This window comes from Accipiter gentilis, chromosome 6, assembly GCF_929443795.1.
Source record: "Accipiter gentilis chromosome 6, bAccGen1.1, whole genome shotgun sequence".
In the NCBI taxonomy this organism is placed as follows: domain Eukaryota; kingdom Metazoa; phylum Chordata; class Aves; order Accipitriformes; family Accipitridae; genus Astur; species Astur gentilis.
In genome coordinates this window covers 10,139,705-10,167,164 of record NC_064885.1, presented here as the reverse complement: position 1 = coordinate 10,167,164, position 27,460 = coordinate 10,139,705, and the positions used below count along the sequence as shown (strand labels likewise).

The following is a 27,460-nucleotide window of genomic DNA, read 5'->3' as shown; positions in this document are numbered from 1 at the left end:
GCATGTCAGCAATTTCTGACTTGTTGGTACAAGATGGAGACTGTCTGGACACACAGGGACAATAAGGTGCCAGCAGTCTCTGTGATTAACTGGATTTCTTTGTGCTTGGTTCTCGTTTAATAATACACCAAGGCTTTGCTTCTCTTGCCTCCATGCTTGCTGAAATTGTCTGATGCCTAAAATATGACCCTTTATGTGTAATCTTGCCTTTGGTTTTGTAACAAAAGGAGTTAACTTGGTGACAGTACTTGGTTCAAACTCTGGGCTTCTGACCTGTGTCTCACCTTTTATTTCTTTTTCTAGCAGCAAAGGCAGCTGATATTATTTAAGTTGGTAATAATATCTGAAGCATGCCTGGAAATATCTGATAAGTTGCTTCATTCTTTTGATAAGGGAGCGAGGCAGAGAAAAACAGAGCTTAGTGTAAAGTTTATTAAATGGCAGAGCACGTTTAATCTTCCCACCCCACACATTCAAGCCAGAATTCAGCATTTGTCATCAACAGTGTCTCCAGCAGCATTACTAAAAACCGATTTGTCTTCGCCACAGCAGGTTGGGTTTTTTCTTTCTCAGATGGACACAATGGGTTGTTTGTTCTTTTTCCTTGGGCAGCTGAATAATATGTGCACAAACCCACCTACCTCTGTGCTTCAAAATCATGAAAATCAGCAAGTTGCACAGCTACCCATTTTGACAGTATGGTAGCATGCTGTCAGCGCTAATATTCATTAATACACATTGGCACCTGCTTGTCTTTTGAAATGAAGTGTTCTACAATTCCCAATAAAGTGACAGATGAATGTAAAGAAGTTGCATCTTGAGGGACAGGTATATGACCGCTTAGAGCATGTACATAAGTTTGTATATGCCCACTGTTGAATACTTCTCTCCTTATCTCTTCTCCATGTCTTGGCACTTCAGTGCACTTCATTTTAATGAATTTTAAGGATGATTGCAGACTTCATGAGAGCTGAATTAAAGTCCTGAATAGATAGGTTGTCATAAACCACTACCCAAGTTGTAGCAGTAGTTGCAGAAGCCATAATGTGTTACCCCCCAATTGCATACATTTTATATTCTCTGGCTTTTCTCCATTATTTTAGTGTTTTACCACATCTACTCAACTATCACATGAAAAATAAAATAAATTGGCTCCTTTACTGATGCTGGGTGACAAGATTTGCCTATGAGCTATAGTGCTTCACCACAGCTGGTAAGTTCAGAGGATACCTGAGAGGTTGATGTGCTCTTTTTCTACTCTGATTTTCACTGGAAAAAATACGTGGAAGAGGATTTTCAGCAGCCAGCCCGAAATACTGCAGTGAATTCATGTTGAAGCCATGAGCTGCACCTAAGAGCCCCGAGTCCCAGTGCTGCCGCTTCCATTAGACTTTTTCCCTGTTACTTGCAGGTAAAGATCCAGGCTCGTCCTGGCAGTTCCAACAACCATCTGCACTCCCATACGCATTTCTACACGTGGCTGTTTCAGTTTTCATTCTAGCTTTCTTGGACATGTTCTTTTTATCTAGGCAGAAATTGAAGGTAGTAATTTGCCCGCTCCTGCTTGAGAGAAAAAAAGCCTTTTCAATCATAGACATAAAGCCGGGGAAGAATGCAGGAGTGAGCGCTGCATTCTTATTTTGCAGGGACGTTTTCTTAGAGTAGAGGAGCTGGCCTTTTCCCAAGGGAATGGGGCTGCCATTCGCATTCGCCTCTTGAGAACAAGAGCTTTCACACACACTAAAGCATCTTAAAATGGAAAAGTATCTTTTCTGACTTTCTTTTCTTCACTAAAACCACAGGACTTTGTTCCAGAGAACTCAGCACCTGTATGTGCAGTTGTTTTCCCACACTTATGTTCTGCTTTATATGCAAGTTTTGGACTTGATGTCAATATCTGTGATGTGTGCTAGGACCAAGATGAGTCAGGACAATGTCTCCTTTTGGCCCTCAAACCCCATCTTTGGAGAGCTGCCATTCATGAAACTGTGTTGTGAGACTGTTTTTGTCTTTGAGGTACATAGCTTGAAAGATAAAGCCACTCTGAGTGAAACCCAAAACAAATCTGCTTCGTTGTATCAGGTAGCAGAAGTAGATGCTGGACTGTGTTGACAAAGCAGATTAGTCTTGTAGCACCTGTGTGATACATGGGGTGAAGCATGTCCTTTACTAAGCGAAAATATTTTCTGTTGTTCCTTTGAGTTTCCTTGTCTCTGGTCAGCACTCCTTTTATTGTGGTGTTTTTCTGTTAAAATGGCTTAGAAAGGCGTCTTTGTATGCCATTAGCTGAGTTAGTTCTGTCTTCCTTGAATCCAGTGGAGTGACAAGATAAACTAGCAAGACTGATTTGGCTGATTTCTCATTACCAATTGCACAAGTAATTCCTATAGGCTCGAATTTGCAGTACTGCCCGTGAGTGGTTCAGAGGAGAGTGCACTTTCTTGGGAATGGGGTTTTCTGGGTTTTACTAAAGGGCTGATTGGATACAAAGATCGTTAGACTAGTAAAAACAAAGGATGATTATAAATTGTTTCTATATGCATTAGTACGACTGGTATATTTATGTGTAGTGATGGAGAGTGAATGTGTATAGGACGACATAAACGGTGTTTATCTAAGATAGAAGTAACTTCCTTTTCGTAGGAAGATGAGTGAAATTTCCATTACCTCTCTTACCTGCTATGGACTGGAATTTCTCATGACGAACATGAGTGCTGAGAGAAAACTAGCAATACTAGATTCAGTCATGTCTTTAAATAAAAGACAAAAATAAAACTGTCATTCAGCTCCATAGCTTATATTTAGCATGTCCATTTAAAGATCTGCAGCTTGAGTATATCTGAAACCAATGCAGAGGAATGAATAAGAAACCATAGGACAAATTAGTGCAGGATGACATTCTGTTCCATGTGTAGCATGAAAGCGTTTGGCACCATGAGCTCATTTTGATCTCACTTGTTGTGTCTTCTGCCTCCTACCAGCCTGGAAGAGAGCTGGAGCTGTGCCTTAGCCAGATTAACTCAACATGAATGATCTCTGGTTTACTGAGAGTTTATCTAACTTACTTAACTTTTGTGACAGCAAGGATTGCTTAGATGGGGTTTCCCCCAGCCTACTGCCAGTGCTCAGTGATTCACTGGGTCTAGAAATGATAAGAGCTCCTAGTGAAGTCCCTTCTCATCTGACTGGGAAAGAGACCCTATGGTACAGCAGCACCTTGGGTGGGAAGCAGAAGTTCCCCACATTTACAGGGTGACACTAGGCACAGCATGTGCAAAGGGATCTAGTTCATTTTGAGATGTGCTTACTCGTGGCTTTTCAGAGGTATTGAAGTGCCTGACTCCTTTTCCATTTCTCTTGAAGGGGCAGATGCTTTGGAAACCTCACAGTCTGCACTGTTAGCAATCCTGCCTACCTTTGAAAGTCTGGCTGCTGGGTTTTAGTTTGGAGGTTGGCTGGCTGGCAAGTAACTCTGGAAAAGTGCTGCTGTCACTGAGGCAGAAGCAGCTCTAAGTTGATTTTCCCCTTATATCAATGACTAAAACCTACCTTTCCCCAGTCTAATTTCTGGGAGGTTCTCCTCAAAGCCTTGTTTGCTTGGTGGCTTATAGCTAACACGCAATGCTGAAATCTGAAATTAACTCAACCATGTCAGGGTAAACAGATGGCCATTTCCAAGGAGAAGATACTAAGCACTCTGTACAGGTTTTGCAGCGTGGTGAAAATCCAGGTAACGGAAACAGCCAACAGTAAAGGCAGAATTATATTGGATTCCTGAGTCATCAGCTATTGATGCAGAAGATCCTGCTACCTACGCTTTTGTGGTGATGCTGCTAAGTAGCATTTCCAGCCCTCTGGGCAATGACATCAAAGGATAGCGAAGATAAAAACAGACCACTGTTGACTTTGAGAGAAATGTTATATTTATACAGGCAGATGTTGAGGTAACTGAAAACTTTAGGACTGCTTTAATGAAAGTTTGCCAGTCCTCAACCTTCAAACTCATACTCAGACTTGCCTTCTCTCCTCCAAAATCACAGAGCTGGCTTTGGGTGCCCTTGCTTCTTAGCAGAGGAGACCTTCTTCCAGAATGAACAAAGAGCTCCAGGAGGGAAGCAAGGCCTGCTGTGACCTGGCAGGTCAGGAAGGTTGGCTGAGCCCTGTGCTTTGCCAGAGGGGCTCCTCAGATGCCCCAGTCTTCGCAGAGCAAGCACAGGGACAGACCCTATTTCTTATGTGGACATCTGGGTGCCTGTGTATAGGCTTCTGGGTGTGGGTCAGGTCTGGTTCCCATCTGGGGTGGTGGCATTAATGTATTTCTGTCCCCAGCTCAGGCACTGGAACAGCTCTCTCCCACGAGCACAGCAGTCCTTGTGGTCCTCCCTCGGCTGGAGACAGTCACTACTGGATTTTCCAGGCCCTTCAGGCATTTGATATAAAGAAACACCACAGCTTTCTGTGGGCTTTCTAAAACAGCTAGGACCCTGCCTCGCAAAGCACGCCTGGGCTGCACTTCTGATGAAAACGAGCAGCTAAACTAGTAAAGCTGGTTTCCTCTCACTTTCTCTTGCAGCGAGACTCTCTGGAGTCTAGCATGGTGTGAGCTCTGAGGTTTCCTGTGGTGGGAACATGCCCCTTGTGGATTCTTTGCTGTCTAATAAGGTTTGTGCTTGCATTATAGCCTTGCCCTCAGCGCTGCTGCAGGCAGGCTTTCCTCTTCTACCTAGCACCCATTTGAATGAATCTTGTATGAACTTAGTACCTTTGAAATCTCCAACTCTGACATTTACCAGAAATTAGCCAATAGGTCAAAAACTTATATGGAAGGGAAAGTGGCATAGTGTGCTTGCATTAAAACTGCTTTTCTCTTTAAAATTAGGCCCAAAATAGGGGATCTATCAGTACTTCTTTCCCGGATCTTCTCTGCCCTGTCTTTGGGAAGAGAGTGATCATCTCTTCTCTGCTCCACTTGTTGCTGAGCAACTGAGCAGCAAGAAAAAAAAGCAGAACTCCTCATCTTAATAAGATCTTAGTTCCTTCAGTAGGTCACAGCTCCTTTTCCATGCCAGGCAGCTTCAGTGACTCATGGCTTGGCCCCATCTACCTGCAAGGCAGCTCCCTGGCTCACGGCCAGTTCACTGCTCTCGGCAGCTACCACGTAACTGGAGGAACATCTAGGTGTGTGACCCTGGATCATGCTTCATCAGCTAGAACGCATGCACAATTTCTCCAAACGCCTCCTGGGCATCTCAACCCTCTATTGAGGTTAAACAGTGAAATGTAGTTACAGGGAAGACAGCAATTAAAAATTCGCATTCCCAAAACATTCATGTTGCTGTGCCAGATCTGCAGGAGGCAGTGCATAGACATTGTAGGAATTCTCGCAGTTCCATCACGGAGCAAACTCTTGATCCACACTCAGTGAATAGCACCTAAATCCATGGGTGAAATTGCTGTTTATGGTACAAACATGATAGGAATTGACTGCTTTGTATGTCAGAGGATCATTCTGCAATTCAAGTACTCATTTTAGCAGAGGAGCAAAAGGCAAAATGGCAAAGAACTTACTGGCAAATGAATGGTAACTTCTCTCTGTTGGATTTATCCAGTTCTTTGAGATATAAATGTATTCTTGATGGCCAGAGAAATCAGTCATTCTGCATTAGGAAGCTTGATTTATGTCTTCAGCAGGCCTTTATGAAGGGCTGTGTAAGTGGATCTGGAAATAACCTATAGGGAAAAATACAATGTGGTCTAATTTATTTAATACACAAGTACTCAATTATGTTTTTGTTTTGCTTTTGTTGCTACTTAAGGAAATCTTAATTGTACAGGTATATGAAAATAAGTTACTTCATCCCTCCAAAACACCCCTTGTGTGACATTCATTACCCCCAGACTACTGTGATTTGCACCACATGCGACTTTTAATCATTGTATTGTTATGTTTCAAGTTGCTCTCTCTCTTACTGTGACAAGATCAGATGCGTTTAATTATGGAACAGGATCCTGCTGAGGTTTCCAGATAGTGCTTGCCCCAAGGACGTTGCATCTGAAGCGTGTGGTTGCTCATCTTCCTTAGGAGCCTCCGTAGTCTGTGCAACTTCCCATCCCCACAGTGAAGGTGGTGGGGAAGGAAGGGCTGCTTGGCAGAGCTTAAGCAGTGGGAGAAGGTATGTCCAGGTGGGGCAGAATAGACCAGAATTGTGTATTGAGATATTCTGGATTGAGAATAATAGCAAATGCTCTAGATTTGGACTCAGATGGACATAGTGGAGTCCAAGGTCTTGTCTATGATAAAGTAGGTACATTACTGCAGTATCTTGAACTGTCTTGAACTGGAATAACAAAGACGACTCTCGGTTTTGCAACTGGGCACGCTGTCATAGCTGCGGAAAAGGCTGTTTTGTTCCTAACCTTCCAGTGGGATTTGAATCTTGGCACTGAGTGAAGAAAAGCTTGTGCAATAACCAGTGGGTTTCCTAGCACCTTCTCTGTTGCTCCCCCTCTTGATTTACAACAGTCTCTAGGATCAGAGGTTCATTTATGATTGTTTTCTGTTCTTTGAGCGGCTTCCACCCCCTCACTCTTTGTCTGATCAAAAACCCCATGTTGTTTACTTACTGACATAGGTCAACGACAGCAGAAAAAAAATGGTGACTAAGCCAATTAATTGCTGCCAGAACAAAGCCTGCAGACTGTATCTCAACATGTGAGCTTGACAGTAAAGCCTTGGGCTCAGCAAAACAGAAGTTGTCCATATCGAAAGAGAGATCTACCTTTTCCAGACTGTCCTGCACCCTCTGTTCCCCCCAGCAGTGAAGTCCTGGTTCCAGACAGCTTTCTTATAAATCCTCCAAGTGCTCTGTGGGATGGGAGCACAGGCAGTGTGTCTTCTCAGAAACCTCCTGAAACTGCTGCTGGAGACATCTGGTTGCTTGAGGCCAGATGCTGCTGGAGACCTGTGCTCCATGTCAGACCAAATTAAGTGTAGACCCCTAGCCATGCTTAACAAATCTTATTCATATTCATCCTTTGTACGGGACTGAATTTTATTTTTCAGGTTATTACTTCCTTTTCCAGCTTTTATGCTATTGCTTGGATTGATCTGTGGATGAGGATGTCAGGGTGCTGGTGGTTTGGGTCAGACCATGCTGTCCTGTGGGACCATGCTGTTTTCTCATCTCCTCACTGCTTGCTTACTGCGTAGAGCGTGCAGGCACCAATACCTGGTGGTTTTGTTCCTGTTACTTTCTGCTGTGCAAAAAGCAAAGTCTTGGCTTGAAAGCAAAGTCTTGTATATTGCCAAAGGCTGTGCTCCCTTTATCCTCAGGATGGGTTAAAAATATTCTTTAACTGTTACGAACTGTTTATTCTACTAGAGGACTTGCTGGAAGAGCACTAAATATTCAGACCTGTCTGGGCTGTGTGAGGCCAGAGAGAATTACTGCTTTTGTGCTTTGTCCTGTGAAGCTGAGATGCAATAAAACCTGATATTGATACTGACTTTCTTTAGAAAGTGCTTTGTGGTCTACTTGTGAAAAGCAACAAATAGGAGCCAGGTGGAATTGTGCCTTTCGAAGAGTCTCTTCTTTTGTTCCTCGACAACAGTAATTCAGCAATTCCCTATCACATCCACTCACAGCCTAGCAGCAACTTTTGTTTTCTAGTTCTTATTCCAGTTGTGATTGTCTTAGTTCAACATTGTACTTAGTTTTGTATCTTCTTCAAGGATATTCAAGTGTTTTCCGTGACCTAAATATATTTTTGAGAGAGAGCTTTCTGATGATGCTAATCACAGGTATTTGCTGGCTCTGGAGAAGGGAGAACTGTATTATGTGAGTCAGGCTATAAGCTTTCATTGATATCTTTGCATCTTGCGTTATACGACCCAAAGTCCAAGGCTGCATCTTGCCTGAAGTTTTTGTCATTTATCCTGATTGTGATTCCTCAGTAGAATGAACTTTTCACTGGACTCTTCAGGAAGCATTAAGCAAAATTTAGGTTATTCACTCAGATGAACCAATAAGCTTCTGTCTTATGATCATGCTTGGAAGCGTTTTGAAATACCAGTGGCAGGAAGGACTCGTGCAGGCAGTGAATGAGAATCCTCATCTTTATCTGTAAAGTGTGTTTTTAAATCCTGATTCGAGTGGAAACAGATTGTTAACATACCTCAAGTACATCCCTCAGTTCACATGGCTGTGCTTTCCCTTAGATCTATAGATACGTACGTTCTACACAGGTCTGTTATCCTGGAATCTTATATTGCTGAAGCACTTAAGTTAAAAAGTAAGTACAGAACTGAGGTGACAGAAGAGCCTTTTATATTAAAGGCTCAGCTTACTGACATTTTGACTTGTTTCCTTTCCGAGTTGGACACTGTTGATGTTGCAGATGTGAGCTCTTGGGCACCTGAGCTGGTCGCATTTTTCCACAGCAGGGGAACTTTCCCTTTGGAGCTTTTCAGCCCAACCAGCGTGGTGTGAGCACACAGGTGTCACAGGTGCTTGAGGTGTCTCAGGACCTCTCTGGAGGTGTCTCATCTTCCCTCTTTGAGTCATCTGATGGTTTAAACTTCCTTACTGATGAAAATTAAAAGCAACATCTGACAGCGTATTTTCTGTTGTGTCCACTTGATCGCTTACTGGTTGGAAGGAAGGATGAAGTCAGGAGTACTCCCAGGCAGCTGCCTGGGATGGAGGGGATATTGATATTGCCCAGCCTTACCCTTGTTCATTTTTGGTGGGCCTCAACACAGCCGCACACAGAGGAAGATCCAAGACTATTACTCATTAAGTTCTCAGACTTTGGAGGTGTCTTTTGATGATGCAGCCTTGTATTGTTCTGAGAGTATTTGTTCTTCCCCAAACCCTTACAAGGGGAAGATTGTGTAGTTCTGTTATTACTTTTTTTTTAATCCCAGCTAGTGATTTCACAATTTTAATTTTCCGTAAATCTTTGACAGCTGTTATTTTGTTGCTTTAATTTTTTCAATCTATTTTAACACTTAATCCTGCATAGCACTTGGTGAGGACAGACACAAATAGATGATTCCAGCCTGTTGGGTCTTCATAATGCCTGGCCATTTTGAAGTCTTTGGCTGTTTCCAGAGAACATGTTTATGGACTCTATCGTTACTGAAACATCTCCTTCTCCCTTTTCTCTTCCTCTCCTCTGTGGGGAAGCAGGGAATGAACAATGCAGTAAAACATAAACTGAAATAGTGATTAGAATTTCATGCAAAGTGGTATTTTAAATGGTTCTGCACTTGATTCATCTACATTTTAAAGCAAAGAGGGTAGGGCACGGGAAACTCTGTTAGCTGAAGTATTAAACCTGCTGGGGGCACAGCATTTCCTTTCACTTCCAAAGTGCCTATCCAGTCCGAGACAATTGGAAATGGAAAAATGTTGTCTGTGCCCTTAGGCTCTCACTTAGAACTACCTTAACTTCTTGCTACCTCTGCTTGTGGAAAGGTTTTCCCAACATGTTAAATGCATTGTATTTGTTCCCATAGACTTTAAATGCCTCTTTAAAACACAGACAGACCCCTGCCATTAGGATACTTTTTAATTTGACCAAGATGACAGCTAACATTGATCTCTGGTAGCTGAAACTAAACAATTACTGAAACGCTGAATTTTTCCTGACAAGGTTCTGTCCTATCCCCCTTCCCCAGCACAGTTCATCTTGTCTAAAAAAAACTTTACAAATTTAGTAACCATGAGAGCTATGCCAGAAGAGGACACGTCCTGATAACAGGCTTTACCTGCCTTTTGGCTCACACTCCCCTTTCACCCAGCCTGACACAGGGGCTCGGAAGTATGAATTTGAGAATCAGGATTTGAAACAAGGAGTTCTCTGTGATTGTATATGAGGCAGTGGGCTCTGATTTACCATAGCCAGACAACCAACTCAGCTTAGTGCTGGTAATTCTCTCTTCCTCACTCTGGGAAAGGGCTGATAAATTTCTCCCAAAGTGGCAACTCAGCATGAAGAGTCCCTCCAGGATACACACTGAGAAGGACCAAGAGGGTGCAATGACACAGAGAGGGCGTTCCTCTGCCTCTATGTGTGTTTGGGGCTGTTTGACCCTCAGGCCAATTACCTGAAGGGTGGTAGGTGTCAGAGATTTCCAGAATTGCATAAGTACTTCCTAAAGTAAAAAAAAAAAAACGGGGAGGGTGGGAGGTGGGGATTGAGACCCACAGTTTTTTATTTCATGCTATATCTTCCTGTCTTACCCTTGCGTTGAGCCGTGCTATCCTTTGGAATACAAAGTTGGTCAAAGCAAAGAGCCATCTCACCCAGTGCTGTGTCTTCCATAGCACTGATTGTGCTGCTCAGGGAAGTGAAATGGGGCCTATGTGTGTACCCTGCCGCATCCTCCCAGAGCCAGAAGTGTAAGACATGTCTTAAAAGGAAGATTTCATCAGGGGCACCATGTTCACCAGTGAACTCTTCTTCCTTTAACCCATCTCTTCCCTGCTCATATTGGCTTTTGTGTTATTATCTGGCTATCCCTTTCTCATTCATATATGTACACAGTCATGCAGGTTTTTAACGGAAAACTTTGTGCTATCAGATCAATTCATCGCATGCCCCACTTTCACACATTGTGAGACAGTGAATTATTCTTCTTTAATTACCTTGGGAATAATAACTTCTTCCATAATCCCACACTGAGCCATTGCTTCTTGCAGTTGGACGGTTCTCATCTGTTCAGTTTTCCAAACCTTGGATGACCTTTGGCCCCTTCTCTGTGTTTCTTCCAACTGAATTCCAACCCATTTGGTAGCCTTGGGATGGTTTGATCATGAAGTACTTGGCAGCTGGGTATGTGCTGGATTTGTGCTTTGGGGTAATGGGATGTTCTCGCCTCTCTGCCTGGTTACTCCTGGTCTCTCAGCTTCGTTGAAAGCCTTGACCCTTTCAGAGAACAGCCTGTGGTGACTCCAGAATCTCTTTCCTGAGTGGTAATAGCTCATTTAGAGCCTGTCATTCTTCATTCAGTATTTAAATGTTTTTCCCCCAGTATGCATTAATTTCCATTTATTGACTTTGTATTTCACCTGCCATCTTATTACTAGGTCACCAGGCATTATAAGATGTTCAGGTGGAAATTGAGTTTATGAATCCTTGGCTCTAAGCAGCTGTCTTCTCATCACCCAGAAAACTGAACAGCCTTACAAAACAGTATTCATAATGCACAGTTTTGTGTCACTCTCTAGAAATGTCTGAGCCTCATTGTCATTGTGCTAGGTGCTGTACAGAGAGCACAAGAGAGTTCTTGTACTGAAACTTTGAAAGGATCAAAAGCCAAATAGGAAGGCACTGCAGGTACAGTGCAGCCAGTTAAAGTAGCCAGCAAACATATCTGAAGCCCCAGAACACAGCGAGGGAATAAGTAACCCCATTAATTTCTGGAGACTTTTGGAGCATTGATTTGGGGCCCTGAATTGAGCTGGGTTTGAGCTTGTTTGACACCTTTCACACTGGTGGCCCTGCAGGGATCCGAGACAGACCTAGCGAGGCTAAGCCCTATGGAGTGGCTGTAATGTTTCTTCAGAGTGATGGAGCATCAAGAAATGTCTGTGGCGTGGTGCTGACCATGATGCTGGTTTTGACCCAAACAGTGACCCACTCTGCATTATCAGTGGACTTGACTTCTCCAGGAGCTCTGGCTTTTGTTTTGGGTGTTGATCTGGCAGCTGGATTTCAGGAGCAATATTCAGAAACTACAGAATTCAATCTGAGCTATGTAATGCTCACTTGCTGATAAATTTCCCATGTTTTTCTTGGGTCTGGTAGGCCTGGGAAGAAGTTTGATGCTTCTACCTTTACTGTGGGCTCTTCCTTTGCAGCCTGAAGAGCCTGATTTAGAAAGAACATTTTGGAAGAGCGTTGTTAAAAATAATACTGGCTGGCATTTTCAAGGCTGAAACTTTGTGGGTTGTCAGTGTTGACTTACTTTAAAAAAAATTAAATTCTTGAAATGCATTTTCCCCTTCGCTTGTGTGTATAGGGAACTTTATCCAAAAAACTAGACAGAATTGGCACGAGAGCAGCTTCCTTTTGCTTCATTAGCAAAGGAAGCAAATGAAGCTTCCTTTCAGTCCAAGTCCGGTAGATTTGGTAAACACCTTAACTACAGGTTTACGGAAAGCTGGCTACAGGCACATCTACAATGCTAATTTGCACATAATGTCAGCTAGAATATGCAGAAATACTGCTTTTCTTGTTCATCGCTGGGCTAGTTAATACCTACGTTGGGTAGGACCCAAAAGCAGAGCCTGGGGGAATGAGAGGAGTCAAGGGTAGCTTTTCCTGTAAATGTGTCCTTAATTCATACAAGAAACTAAACCCACTCTCTGTGCTTAAGGGAAAGTTGATGAAACTATTGTATTTTTTATTCAGGCTCAACAATGGCTCTTAAACTGTTAATGTACATCAAATTCGGGTTTGATGTGCAGACTCACAGACAGCATTCCCCCTCGGATGGAGTTATAACACGGGGTTTTGGACCCACTTGCAAATGGAAGGTCTTTGAAAATGATGAGGACTGAAATGTCTTTCTCCTGCTGCTCAGTTTCGATGGAGTATGGCTTGCTCTCTCTCCTCCTCCCCCTCAATCCCCCTGCCACACATGTTCTCAATTACTGCCTGCATTGAAGCTGCAAACATTTCTTGTGCATCTAGCTTTCTATATTGAGCGCTGGAAATATTTTAGTAATTTGTGGGAGAACTATTATGTCCCATGCTGGGAAAATTGTGTTTATGGTTCCTGCAGGGAAACAAGTTCATCAGTTCCAGTCCACAACAGTTTTGCTGTTTCTTCCTCCTCCTTTTCTATCTTGGAGCAATATCGTAAGAACCTCTTGCCCCCATTCGGCTGAGCCTGGGTTTCTCCCATCTTTGAAATAAAAAGCATATGCTCTGCAGTCTGTGTTTTTCATTGCTGTCCGCAAAATAATCATTGGGTTTTGGCTGAACACAGTCATAGCTACTACGTACCCCAAATATTTGGGTTTGGATGTGCAGCAGCACTGCACTTACGAAAACTCAATTGTATTTTATTGTTGGTAGGATTTCAAAGTCAATATTCTGCAGCAGAGGGCATTAAAGGAGTAATAGAGAATCAGACTTGCCAGTACTGATGTTTAGTGCCTGATGTGGAAGGGGGACGGAAACAGGGCTTACTCTCTTTCTCAGCATTTGCATTGTCCTCATAGGATAATCCTTCTGGGTCCAGTTGGTAAAATGTATTCACAAGCCTTTGTTGTACATTAAATCATGCTTTGTTTTCAACTGTAAGCCTTAGGTCCCACACCCACATCTGTAACGTGTTTCTCAGTTCAGTTTCTGATTTGTAGAAGATAATTCTGTGGTTAAGGAAAATTCTGTGTTGTACTCCACCTCTCTTTCTTGTGCTGAAAGTAAGTTCAGATCTGACAGTGATCAGGGGATACTGTTACTGCCGTAAAGGAAAAGTTTTTAAAGCATAGTTACCTTCTGCTTAAATAAATGATGAGCTATTTCAAATGGAAAGAATTGCTTTTGCATCTCTTGTGTGGATAAGTTGGCTTGCAATAGATGGGCTTTTAAGAGTGCTGGCAGGCTGGGATAGCAAAGAGAGAAGAGGAAAAGGTGTGTCTGGATCAATTAGTTAATTGTTAGATAATAAATAAATCCTTTTCCAATGCACACAAACTAAGCTTCCTTTTCATTTACTGCTCCAACTTCCCCTTCAGAGATTTGATTACAGCATTCTCTCCCAAAGCAAAGAGCTCTTGCCATTTTGATGTAAACATTCATTGACCCTCTATGGAGATTTGAAAAATTACTTTCCTGTCATTAACAATGATAAAACTGTAAACAATATTGGTAAAAATGCTGGGGGGGGGGGGGGTGTAGCATCAAACCAAAAGGAACAAATTAAAAGATTTGAATAAGAAGTGACGTGCACTTTTACTGTAGTCCTTGGAGAAGGAAATTAGTACAGGGAGCACTGCACTATGCATCAGTATTTTCATCTTTGCAAATAATTTTATGATTTTTGCAAGTTGGGGGATTCAAATGTTTTTGCTATTGCTCTACTGCTTTGTTTCTGATATGTTGGTTCAAAAAAACCCCAACTGGAGTAAGAACAGCAATAAAACATGAGCAAAGCAATGCCCAAGATGCTCAGTTAGTTCCCATTAGCACAATAAATGCGAAGATGATGAGGTTTGGTTTGATTTTATATCCCCATACTTCTCAACAGGGGTGGTTTTAGACCTGTATCACAAATGGAAGCCGAGTCATAGGCCCATAGGACCAGTATGGAGCAAGGTGTTAGATTAGATTCTCTGGAGCTAGTAACATAACTATGGCAGTTTTGGTGTGGGTTGGTTTTTGTTGGTTTTTTTTAAGTGGATAAGAGTCTTGTCTCATTTTCCTATTTGTAAATCTAAAGACATTGCAATCTAAATTAGCAGATTAAAATAATTCCTGATGCAATTCATGGGTTTGCCTAAAGGGAAGAGAGCTTTCCTTTGCTGCTGTGTAGGCTTAGGTCAGTAGCAATGGCCACAACCTCCCCTGCTCACCTCCTCACTGATGGAAATGCGCCTGCAGCCTTTGGGACTGGATCCTGTCACCCAGGAGGTGTGTTACTACCTGCCTTAACAGTGGGAAAGAGCTTCTCCTGTCCCACCAGGCACAGAAGCTGGAAATGTAACCAGTCTCGGGGTGCTTTCACTTCTAAAACAGAATCCGGCTTAGTGATTACAGCCTGTTTTGTGACTGTCCTCACGTAGTTGGCTGTAATGACTAGAGGGACGTGTTATCTAAGGCTACGTTATCTTTTGAACATTTCTGTTATTGGCTGCTGTCATGTCTCTTGGCTCTGAGGACTGTGACACCATTCACGCTGCTAGGGTCTCAGTCCCTTCTTGCAGTTGTTCCTGATCAAATTTTTTGGGAGGGACAGAAGGGGGGAAAATCTGTTTAAATACAGGTTTTAGGTTAACAGAGGAGAATGTGCAAGAGGCCCTGCAGGCAGTTTCCTGTTCTCCCTAAAGTGCTCTGGGCTGAGAGGAGGCGTCCTTGCTCTTCTGCATGTTATTCTGATTCCTGCTAATGGTTATAGGAGGTCAGCATAGCACAGACAGCACCTCAAGGGTGCTTAGTACGGCCATGGCTGGTCCATATTCAAGGCTTTCGATATCACTGATGCCGGCAGTGCTGTGCTACTTTGGCTCCTGGAGAGACCTGCTTCCTGCTGCGGACAGAGGTGTAGGTCTGGCATTTTCACTTGTGCTATGGCTCACCTTCTGCCTTAGCTTGGCTTGCGTTCATTTCATTTAGTGCCAAGCCTCCAAGTATTTCACTTTGATGTGAAGAGTGGCAAGTAATTTTTTTTATGAGTCTCCTGGCTTTGTGGGACCGCACAACTCCCTGGTAGTCCTCTGCGGCTATGCACCACCCTGGTAGGAGCTACAGAAACATGCCCAGAGCCCACAGCGAAAAGCTGAATAAAGGCAGAGTGAGACAATCCTAATTGGAGTCTTGTATGATATAGAGACGCACTACTGCTGTTCTTTCAGGTACTAGTGTTAAAGGCAGATTTCTATAAAGAAAAATATCCTCTGCTTTTGCCCTTTGCCCGTTCTGTATTGAGTGAAGCTAGTGTTGGGTTTGATGAAAGTCAGAAGAGTTGGGAAGAGAGTCGGTGCAAACCACTAACTGGTTTAAGTTCAGTGAATTGCATGGACAAAAAAGATGTTTCTATAGCTTCTTTTTAATTCAGAAAACCATGCTAATAAATCCTGGGCTCTTTTTGGTTATATTTCTGTGAACATTGCACATTTGTTTTTGGGTTTTTGTTTTGTTTTGTTTTCTTCCCAAATTCAAATTTGTATTAGATGGCGCTCCCTGAAAGTGCACTTTTTCAGGCTGAGGTTCTATAATATGATACAGGTCAATCAACAGTGACGGCTGCAGGAAGAAGATTTACTCATCCATGTTTTCAGTGTTCAGAACCAAAATCTCTTTTCTTGACGCACTTTGCCTTTTGGGAAATGTAGAGTCTTTAGTAACCCAAAACCAACTCTATGCAAGATCCATTCCTACAACTGGGTTTTGCTTGTATATCCCAATAGCCAGAAAGCCACAAACTCATGAAGACAGGATTCGCTAAACTTCTTGGCTTAAATTCACTTAATTTCCTCTTATATTGGAAGTAGAACTCCTTAAGTTGCAAGCAGGGCTGTAGTCAATCCAAGGGAGGCTCCTAGTGAAAGCTTAGCATCAGCGCTGACTTGCATTTTAACAGCTGGGGGGAGGAAAGCAGATCCTGGGAGCACTTCTGAGCTGGCAAGATGGCTTGCTAGATCATGGATAGCACTGACGCGCTGTACCTGCCTCCATTGCAAACATGCTTCAGTGCTTCTCCTGTAATGCAAACAGATTGTCACCCTAGCAGTGTTTACTCAGAGCTATGCAAGACCACCTAAATCAGTAGAAATTTATGCACCATTTGGTAAAAAGGGACAGCACAGGATGAATGCTGACTTGGGAAGAGTTGAGTATCTGAGCTTGTCTCACACCTTGTGACTCTTGCAGTGGGTGCTTGGTATGCAAGGCATTGCTCCATGCCTGGCCCGCGTCGTGGGGCTCCTCAGCCAGGGCGGCTTTCTGGGCATGTCGGCTCCAATGACTCTGCAAGGCCTGTTTCTTAAATACTCCTCAGAGGCTTGATGGCAAGCCCCTTAAAGCTGGTTTTAATGTCAAGAAATAGAGCTGTGCTCAGTTTGCCTTGAGCTCCGTAGAACCGGATCTGCAAAAGGGCTTTTGCCATAATACCCCATACTGACCACAGGCAGGTGTCCAGTGCTCATCACCCAGATGCCCAACAGCTCTGAACGCACACCGGGATGTTCCTGGGGTGAATAGCAGGCATCCCACCGAAGACCCTGCAAAGTCACTGACTACAGTTGTAGCTGCGCACCCAGTTGCCACTGCCTTGTGCTGTGCACTGAGAAATCCCAAGGTGCAAGGGAAGCTGTGGCTTTAATTTTGCCAGCTGCCTGCCCTTATCAGAGCAGCCTAGTGATTTTTGACTTCTAGACACGTAGACAAAATCAGCTAATAATTATTATTCTTGCAGAACCTGAAGTTGCCAAATTTGTGTTATAAGAAAAATAGGAAATCATTTTGAGTGAGAAGGAGCGCCTGTTACTGACTTTATGGCTGTGTTTCCCTACAAACAAGCATGCTTATATTTTCCATACAGGCAAGGGACAAAGATACATAGGCCACTCTGTTCATCCTCATCCATATATTGATGAATTTGGGTTCAGAATTACTGTGTGATGACAGGAAAGAAAACTAGTACCTCTCGGGCAGGATTAAGCAACAGCTCTCAAAGTTTGTGAGAGTTACTCGGTCGTTCATCTTCTGTTATTCTCCTGTTTTCTGTCTCCAAAGGTTAGAGCATGGAGACATGTCTGCCTTCAAGCAGAAGAGCAGCTAGTTCCATCAGCAGTCTGACACCTGAATTTTTTGCCCATAATGAATCTGGAAATTCAAATAGTATTTCGGAAGGTAAAACCTAACCAAATGTATTTCTTTCCTCTTATTTCTCCCCTCCTCCAGCCTCCTCTCCTGCCTTACTGTGTTGCCTACTTGAGCACATGATAAAAATGAGTTTTCCAAGATGGAAAAAGGCCAGCACTGTGCTGTGCAACTCATCTGTGGCTGCAGAAGAGGAAGGTGGGGTCTGTTGTGGCTCACTTCATGCGATGGGATTGTTAAACCTGCTCCAATGGCAGCATTTGTAGTGCATCCAACATGTGCAAGCCAGAGACATAAAACCCTGTGGTTCCAGGGTAAGCCTAAGTGAGGTGTATGTGGCAGTCATATGTGCTGTGAAACACAGTACACTTTCAAAGGCCCGAGGAGAGTGTAGGAGTGGAAGCATGAGCATATACCTATCTAAATGCTGTTTTGTTCTAATATTTTTTTACCTTTAAGATTAGTGGAGGATCTTGTTCCTGTCTGCAACTTTGAATCATGACTGCTGGATTCTTCCATCCCCCTTGTCGTTTGCTGCACCAAGATAAACAAAAATTTCCCAAGCAGAAGGTATTAACCAGTGAAGATTCTTTATGGAATTAAGATTTGAGGGGCTCAGTTATGTCAAAATGGAATAGTGTCTTCCATGAAATGTTTGTTGCTGGCCTGAAATTTTTTATTAAAACTAAAAGGAAGTGTTTCAACTTGAAACTACAAGAAGTGATTTCCTAGTTTTGATTTATCAAGAACTTGTTCCCTCAACTTCTGTTGCGCCTTTTTGGGAAGTAAGATGGCAGAGAAGAGAAAAGAAAATGATGAATGAGATGTAGAGGTGAGGTAATTCCTTTTACATAAAAAAAAATTATATTTTTTAGGTTACTTGAGGAAAATTGAAATTATGTTGCTATAACTGATGTTTTTTTTAGACTGCTGTTTCTCTGAGCACCAGATAGGCTTTCAGATGCATTGTATCCACCAAACCCTTATGAGCACCAGCATCTAGTACCACTAAATATGCAGTACGAATGCTAAAACCTGAAGAATGACACCCTGTGGTTGTGCGAAGTGAGGTGCAGCGTGGGTGCAGATCTGCTGCAGGCTCCAGTCCTTGTGCTTTGCACCCTTGAGCACCCTTATCATTGAGGATGCTTACATGGTGCCTTGCATACTGGAGTCCCAAAGTGCAAGTCAGCCATTTGGAGGTAACTGGGTGACTTTTCTCAGTGTGTGGATGGAAGGACTCCTGCCAAGCACTTGGCACTTGCATCATCTGGGCACCAGCCAGAGCAGTAAAGTTCAGATCCAGGTTTTTGGTTCAGCCCCATTCACTAATATAGGTGGTGAGTCGTGACGTTCCAAGTAAAAATTGCACAGCAGGGCTCACTTGAAATAATTTATGACCCGGGAAGAAAAATCTGTGCTAAGAATAACTTTTTAATTACATCAGGTCAGTAAATTATTCTACAGATTCATGCTCGGGACAAGTCTTGGGTATAGAAGATACGTTAACTTCAGTATATCCACACCTTAAGTTGTTGGTTTGTGTATTGTTCTCACTGAGTTCACAAAAAAAAATATCTCTGTATTTAGCTCCTTCAATGGACAAATAACAGATGAGCGCAGTAACACTTGCGTGGTCTTAAGCTGCATTTATGGTTCCTGCAGTACATCTCTACTAAGCACCACAGACTCTTTGTTGGTTGGCAGTTCTGCTAGGATTGGGAAACCGCCGTCGTTCGCATTGATCAGATGGAGCGGCTTAAGGAGGGGGCTGTACTTGGGTGGACTCAGACCTTTTCATCTCCCTTATGTAGTTTCCTTCAGTAAGCTGAGCTTTCCACTCCATTCCAGCATGTAGCATGCCTTAGTTTCTTCATGTGGTGTATTTTCTTACTACTACTTCAGTGTAGTTTTGGCTTCTCTCTTCACATTTGGCAAGAATTTATTTCTACACATAAGTCAAGATAAAACAGATTTTCTTACAGCATCTTCCTAAATACGCTGGTGGAAGTCTGTTGAAGGGGGAAAAATAAACCAGCCAAGTTGCATGTTGCTTTCTAATTGTTTTTTTAGGAAGTATTAAAGAAATGTTGTCATGACAAATGAAGGAAAGATATGTTTTAGTATCCCAAGTAACAGTTTTAGAAAGAATATTGCAGCTGCTGTGCTTTGACTAGTGAAAGCATCGTGACTTGGGCTTTGCTAGTCATAAAAAATAAACTCCCAAGTGTGTGTTTATAGAACCAAAAAAATATCTCTTTTGGTTATGTTGCAGGATAACTCTTGAATATTGTAGATTTGTTTCATCTGCAGTTTGGGAAGTCTGGACTGACGAAGTCTGACTCCAGAAAAATAGAAATCGTATCAGAATTACTGGTTGGTATTGTTTCAAGCTACTGCTAATCTTTAATTTGCAGCAGTAATTTGATTTGCATGAGCTCTTGTAGTCCAGACCACATGGAACTGTTCCGATAAAGACATGAACCACAGTTTGATATCGGTTTAATGAAGGCCAATATGGTAGACACCCAGTTGACCTTTTTTTTTATAATCCTTGTTTATTTTTGCCATGTGTCCTGGCTTTATCCAGTAAGCTGTATTTAAGATCAGTATCTTCTTCAGCACATCCACATTTATTTATTTGTTTGTTTGTTTTCTGTATTGCAGGTCATGCTTTTTGTGTTTTGTCTTGATTTCGGTTCCTTCCGGGTGCCAATCATTTTTCTATTATTCTGTTCCCAGTTGTCTCAAAGTCTAAATAAAGGCTTAGATAACTTCCCCAGCTACGCAAAAGTAGCAAGGAGAGGGGTTGACTGAAGGTCCCCCCTTTTAACTTTACACAATGTAATCTGTTGCTTGAACTGGCATTATTATTATGGATTAGACAAGACCATCATGGTTATCATGTTAGAAGTTTTGGCATAGCACAGGCTGTAGAACTTCCCTGAATTTATGTCTGTTCGTGAGTACTTGCTTTCCTTGGCCACAAATCTGTTAGTTTTGTTCTGTGTTGTTTTTGAAAATGATTAACTTTCTGTAATGAACCGAACTCTGCTATCACAGTTACTCTGTAGGCAGTCCCTGATTGTATTTGCTAATGTCTCCATCCCAGATCTGAGCACAGCTAATGACTGGAAGGAATGTTGCTGTTGTCCTTTGACCGTTTCTAAGAGTGCTGCGACATCTTTAGTGTTTCCCTTGGTAGGGGCAGTAGTGCGGAGTTTGTTTAAACATCTCATACGAACAATAATGCTCCTTTTAATAGGGTAGCAGTCTTCTAGTATCAGGCTGCAGAACTAAGTTCCTGTAAGAAAGTTAAACACCCTGCTTTCTGATCTGAGCGTTGAGTGGAAAGTCAACTGACACCTATTGCAAGGGGCTTCTTTTTGTCTTTGGAGTTCAGCGAAGCTCTGTTTTATCAGTCTCACCAAAAAGATGGCAAAGTGTTTTGGCTAACAAACAAATATGCTGTTTAGAAAACACCAACCATTTCACTGTTTGTAATTTTCAGCATCATTTGACTGTATAGTCTTGTAATTAGATGGTGTAAAGTACATAACATGCTACACAAATATGTCAAAACGCATTAACAGCACAAGTGTTCTTTACTGCTTTCCTAAATACATTTCACAATATGTCGTACTAGAATCCTCCTCTTGTCATTATTTATAAACGGCAAAGAAGTTAAGATCACCAAGAATTAGATGATTAGCATGAGACTGTCTTTCTGTACTAAGAATATAGATTATCATGATAATGTACAGAGTGAAGCATACAAATCTCTTCTCATCCAAAATGAGAAGACAGCCTGGAATAAAACCCAACAAATTATGTTTTTCATATTCACTCAGATCAACTTGCTGCTGCTGCTTAATTCCCATTCAGTTCAACTGCTTCTTTGCAAACTTTTGGGTTACCTCCAGACTTTGCATTTGAATGCCTTTTAGGCATTATGTTGCTTTTGAATGGCATTTGGCCATGGTTTCTGACATGTGGGGAGGCCAGCTGCCCACCTGCTTCTGGGAAAGATCTTTTCCATAGAACAAACAGCTCTGCAACACTACCCTGCCGAGGCAACAATTAACTAAGTAGTTTCCTTATAAAGGAGAAGATAGGACTTGTGGCTTCCTTAAAGACCATCGTCTGTGCTGAACTTTCAAATGACCCATAGCAGTATTCCCACAAATGTGTGCTTTGTGTGTGACCCAGAACCAATGGAAGCGGCATTCATTCCAGTATTATCGCCCTTGTGATCTAGGCAGGCCTGGGGACTGCGTGTCTTAAGGAGACACTTCTGGTGCGGACCTGTAAGTGAGGCCAGCCAGTACGCTTTCCTGCCCGCTTGCTTCTCCCGTGGAGACTTGAGTGCTGTTTGCAAACTGAAGTGATGCTGTTGCTGCATCCTACAGACGCTTTCCTGCTCTCTGCAAGCTTGGGTATTACTTCCATACACAGTGTAAGCTTTGCAGTTTCAAAGATCTAATCTAATAATAGATTGGTCTACATTTGCTGCGTTGCCAGAAAAAGACATATGTTGTCAGGCAGTCGAAGTCAGCAACAGTGCTGAAGTGGAAATGTGCTGAAACATGAAGAAGGCAGAAATCCAGAAGAATCTGTCCAAGGCTTGGCTATTAGAAAAACTAAAAATATTGTCTTCTTACGTATATGCTTTCCACATGTACTTAGAGAAATACTGTTTGCCTGATGTCTCAAAGTGATTAAAGGGTAATTCTTTTCCTTTCTTGGCTTTGGTGTGATAATAGAAGACGCTGTTGGCTTTCAGCTTATCGAGAACTGGTGTAAGAGGAAAGAAATTACTGGAATAACTTGAATGGAAGAGGCATGTGTAGTATAGTGCAGGAGAGAAATATGACATTGGGTTCCTTCTGTCATTGATGATTCAAGACACAATTTTTGAGTTGCAGTCACAGTGGAAGTAGATCTTAAAGTATCTGTGCTGAGGCACAGGTTTTAGTGTGAGGACTTGAGTTTTGGCAGCATGCGATGGTACGAAAATTTTCCATGCCGTATTTTATCACAAAATGTTTGCAATTCCAATTTTTCACTTTTAGATTTTCCTTGGGAAAAAGAATGCATCACTGGCCTAAACAAAGTGAATGTATACCACAAGAACCACTGGTCGTCTCTGTGCTGGTAAAAAGACTTTGCTTTTAAATTCAGACAGCTCTATGCTGCTGACCTTTTACAGAATTGCAGTGAGGTGGGAATTAGGCTTTGAGATGGTATATGAAGATGTGAGGTTTTGACATGCATTCTGAGCCAGCAATTACGGGATTTCATCTGTACATATCCCTTAAATATCATCACTTTTAGATGCGTGCTAAGAAAATGGCATCTGTCACAATCACTTTTTCTGCTGGGGTCAGTGTGTGCGCACAGACGTGTATTACTGTTCTGGAACAAAATTCCTCCATAAATGCCATTGCAGATCAGAAAAGATTTTTTTTTTTTTTTTTTTTTTTTTTTAATATTAACATATCCTCTTTTAAGACCACTAGCTTCTCCCTAGTCAGCATGCATGTGGCTCAGTCGGGTAGTAGTAGCAAAGAATTTTATTTCAGTAACTTCTCCAGGGAATTCATCCACTAAAAAATAAGTACTTGTACCTCCTGGGACCTACCTGGAGCAGCATCCCAGCAGTCCTTTTTACCCAGTTTGGATCATCCCTCGCACAGGTAGCATCCCTGTGCGGTTAAGAAGTGAGTGAAAAATTTGGGCTGCTACTGTTTTCTGCTTCTTTGGCACTATTCCTGGAAAGAGTCAAGTTAGCTACTGTGACAGCCACATTTACTATTACCAATGACACAAAATAATTAAGTTGTGGTTTCTATTGTGGTGGGGCCACTTCCGTATTTTATAGTGATATGTCTGTGCTAGGAGGGAGAGTGTCATGCTTGATTGTCGTGACGGATGCTTCCAGGAAAACAGGACAAGCCTCTAAAGGCAGGTTGTCTAATACTTTCCATTTACATGGAATCCTGTTGGTTACATGGCAGATCGCTAACAGAGCTGCGTGTTGTTTCTTCTAGTTTTTCTGATGAGGTGAGGGGGAGGGCAGCAGCCATCTCATTTTTCTCCCTGTTGTTTTTGCAGGGGATAGCTGCAATCTTTGTTCTTCTCAGTCAGTCAAAAGAATGCTCAAGCCAGTTTTTAGTATAATTCTCTAATCAAGAGAATGCTTCCATTTTTTGATGTCTTGAGTCACCAGCGTGGGGTTCCTGGCTTTCAGAAGCCCTGGAGACTTTGGGACACAGATGCGCAGCAGTGCTGAGAAGCCCTGGTAGTCCCTGGTTGCCAAGTCCTGCTGAACTGTGCTCCATGCGGGCACTATACTGTGAACACGCTGTGAAATTTGGGGGCCTTAAGAACAATCTTTCTTTTTCCAGTATTTAAATTATTTTCTGTAGGTTGCCTCAGACAAATCTGATAGTATTACAGTGTAACTGTGAAATCCTGCTCTTTGGTCCTTATAGACACAGGCTCTTCCTGTTGCACCCACTTTAGTTTCCCAGAGGGAAAAATTTCTCTTGTGGCTTGGGCAGCAAACACAGTCCATGTGCTCTGGCATGCTCCTGGAAAGGCTCGGAGCCCTTGTGGGTCAGGGATGCCAGCCAGCACTGTGCTGATGTTCGACAAGTGCCTGCTCTGCTGAAGATGAACATGAGCTTGCAAAATGTTGTGCAAACCTTTCTGCCATTGCTGGGGGACCAACTGGATAGAAGCTGGAGAAAGTTTATGGGGCTGTTTGTGGGGGTTTTTTAGTAGAGCATACATTGGTGTGTCAGGGGAAAAAAATTTCTAGCTGTATGCGGTGTTAAACCTTAAGGCTGAGGCTTTTTTTTGTTTGTGTGTCTAAAGTGGTAGAATCCCGTGTCACATTTGGTTTGTATCTCATGCTAGAGGTGACATTGTGCTCAGTGCTCAGTGAGATGGCGAGGCTGTGCCGCCTGTGGCCTGCGGTGTCAAAAGATGAGCACAGAGCAGAACAGAGGCAATAGGAGATTGAGGAGGAGGGAGGCTCGACCTTGTGTTCACGTGCTCGATGGCCACTACCACTTGTCTCTTCACCTGGAGCTCCCCAGGGAAGGGAGGCAGCTACTGAGGGAAGGGGCAAGGACCAGCAAAGGGAACTGGGATGCTGTCTGCTGGTGGGAAAAGGGTCTGAAGCAGCAAGAAGAGATACTGGGGCTTGGTTGAGAGATTAGGTGTCAAACCTTGACAAGGGAAGAAACTTCAGTGGCCAAGTAGGGAAGATGGGTGCGTGTGTGAACCATGGGAGGCTTTTGCAGGGCATTGCAGTGACCAGTTGGTGAGCAAAGCCTTTTGCTCTGTGTCAGTGCAATACAACAGGTCCTGGGCTGTGTCGGGAAGCCTTAAGGGATATGGTAATTAAGAAAAGTAACTAAGTCATAAAAATAATAAGTGTTTTACCAGCTCCGTTGTGCACAGGCAGGCAGCAGGGAATGTGGGTCACGTAGTGCGAGTGGCTGAGCCAGGGATAAAATCCAGGTCTGTTAATGCCTCAGGCCTTTCCATAAACACCAGACCGTGCCTCTCCTCCAACACAGCTTGGGTGGGAAAGGACCTCCGTTTTAGGTGGAAGACCAGGCTTTGCTCAGTCCCTTGGCTCATCATGTTCTCCTGCTGTTTGCCTTTCCCAGGTGCAAGTTCTTCAGCCTCACTGAAACCCCAGAGGACTACACCATCATTGTGGATGAAGAGGGCTTCCTAGGTAAGTGTCAACGTGTGCCACTTCAGTATCCAGCCGGGGGGTGGAGGAGGAAAATGTGTCACCTCTCGCTGAGATTACAAACCAAAGTGTTTGTAAAACGGGTGTGTTTGTCAGTGCTAGTAGTACAGCTATGAAAGGTGCTTTGATCACTTAAGGACGCTGTCTCTGCTGCTGAGCTGTACAAGGCGTTTCACACATGGAATATGAATATATTTTAATGCCGGGAAAAGAGCACACACAAGTCTTAAAGAGCAGCTTAAGTGTATTTGAAAAAGCAAAACCATCTGCATATCGTTGTATTAAAATGAGCTGGCCTTTGTCCCCAAGCCTCCACAAGCACACCACATCTTGCGTCTCCAGCTGGTTCATCCAACCTCTCTCTTTAAAAGGAGCACTTGAAGATGAGTAGTTCGTATCATCCCCACAACCATCACAATTCTGTGGAGTTGTGAATCAGCTCCTTTGGCTCATCACTGAAAGCTGTGATTTATCCCCCTTTATTACACCCAGCTCTCTCCGTACTGAATGTGCCATCTTTGCACGTGGTGGCTGAAGGTCTCTCTCAGCCTGTGTCAAAGGTGGAGTCGGCTGCGTGTCAAAGAAGGTGGTTGGCATGTGCTTGGGAGCTGCAGACGCTTGGTGTTGGGCGAGTGGTGATGGAGAGAATGGTTTGGCTTTGCTGATGGAAATAGTTTGTAATAACATTTATCATGTGGGGAGGTTTTGTTTGTAGCAGTGTTATTGAGGTAGTAGAATGAGGAAGTGTCGTGCAGCTATTATTATTTTTGTTCAGTCACTGCTTTCTGTGGTTGGAATTAAAAGTCTACACATTTTACTGATTTGGAGAAAATTCATTAAAATATGAAAAAAAAGGATTTCATTCCTGAATAGGAATTAACTGTCAAGTAACTACTTGTGACACTGTAATATTAAATGGGTTTGTAATATCCAAATCCTACGGAGAAAATTAGAAACTATACCATCTTTATTTAGTACAGAGTCAAAGTTCAGTAGCATTGCTGAATTATTCCCCTTTCTGTTTCAGGAGTACTCATAAACCTATAACAGAACAAATGATTACATTTTAGAACACTACAATGGTGGCTGAACATTTTCATAAAATAATCACTAGGTTGAGAATAGGTGAATGAATCTTTACAGCTATTGCTGTTTGTAATCTGGGAGTTGTATGGTTTGATTGAAAGTGTATGTCACGTGTTCTGCTTTGGCTCCTAAAAGAGGAGGTGACATAACAGTTCTCCTGCCAGAATGTCCCTTGTTGCATTTGTTCAGGGGGAGTATGCACAAAAATTTCATTACTACTATCGGTAGTATCAGCTTTTTTATTATTGGTGGCAGCTGGGGGAAATTGATTCAAATTCGGTTTCGTCGTAATAGTAGGATGCAAAGCCTCCCTCTAAGAGTTTCATTTTAAGAGAGAAGTCACCAAAGGAGGAGAAAGGGGTTGGGTTTTTTTTCCCAAGGGCCACAGCACGTGGCAGAGCAAGAAACCTGGAGAGTCCCATTCTCAGGAGGGAGTCTGCATCACTGAACCGTGCTGTCCCTGCAGATTTGCCATGCTAGGGGCATGCTCATCTCCAGCATCACATCTGTGTCTGTGACATCCATGGCACTCATTTCTCTGCCCAGTTGGCACAAGGCATATTCTTCAATTCAATCACTGGTGGCAAGTTTGGACTGCAACCACCCCTGTACAGCCTCTAGCAGCCACGCTATTTGTCTCTCTGGAAATTATTCCAGCTTGAAACAAAGATAAGCTCAAGCAGTGGTTTTGCTCATCAGTAGCGGGAGATTGTGTTGCACTGTGTGCGCCACCGGTTGTACTTGGAGCAAATCCCATGTCTATCCAGACCAGCGTCCTCGAGGAGCTGCATGTCCCACTGCTGCCCCAGGTTATCTCTGTGAACCAGACAGTGCTGCCGCACTTCAAAGCGGCAGACCTCTCTGCTTGGACCCTTTTGACTTTGTTACCTTGGCTCTCATAGGCACATGAATTTACTGCTGATAGTTACAGTACCCACGTAGCTTCTGTTGGGCTATAGTATTGGCAGCATATAACATCCTTTTTTTTTCAAATACGCCGCGTGCAGTTGGGGTGTTAAAGCAGGGCTTTGCAGGAGAAAAGAT

At 42.9% G+C, this 27,460-nt stretch overlaps 1 protein-coding gene across 1 annotated transcript in view; it reads left to right on the top strand.

Moving 5' to 3' along the window:
• Window positions 1-27,460, top strand: part of CASTOR2 (cytosolic arginine sensor for mTORC1 subunit 2) — a 131,116-nt gene that overhangs the window by 41,439 nt on the left and 62,217 nt on the right. Inside the window, exon 2 of the mRNA XM_049803508.1 lies at window positions 25,242-25,312. Coding sequence (XP_049659465.1) covers window positions 25,242-25,312 — 71 coding nt within the window. The remainder of the gene's footprint in view (window positions 1-25,241; window positions 25,313-27,460) is intronic.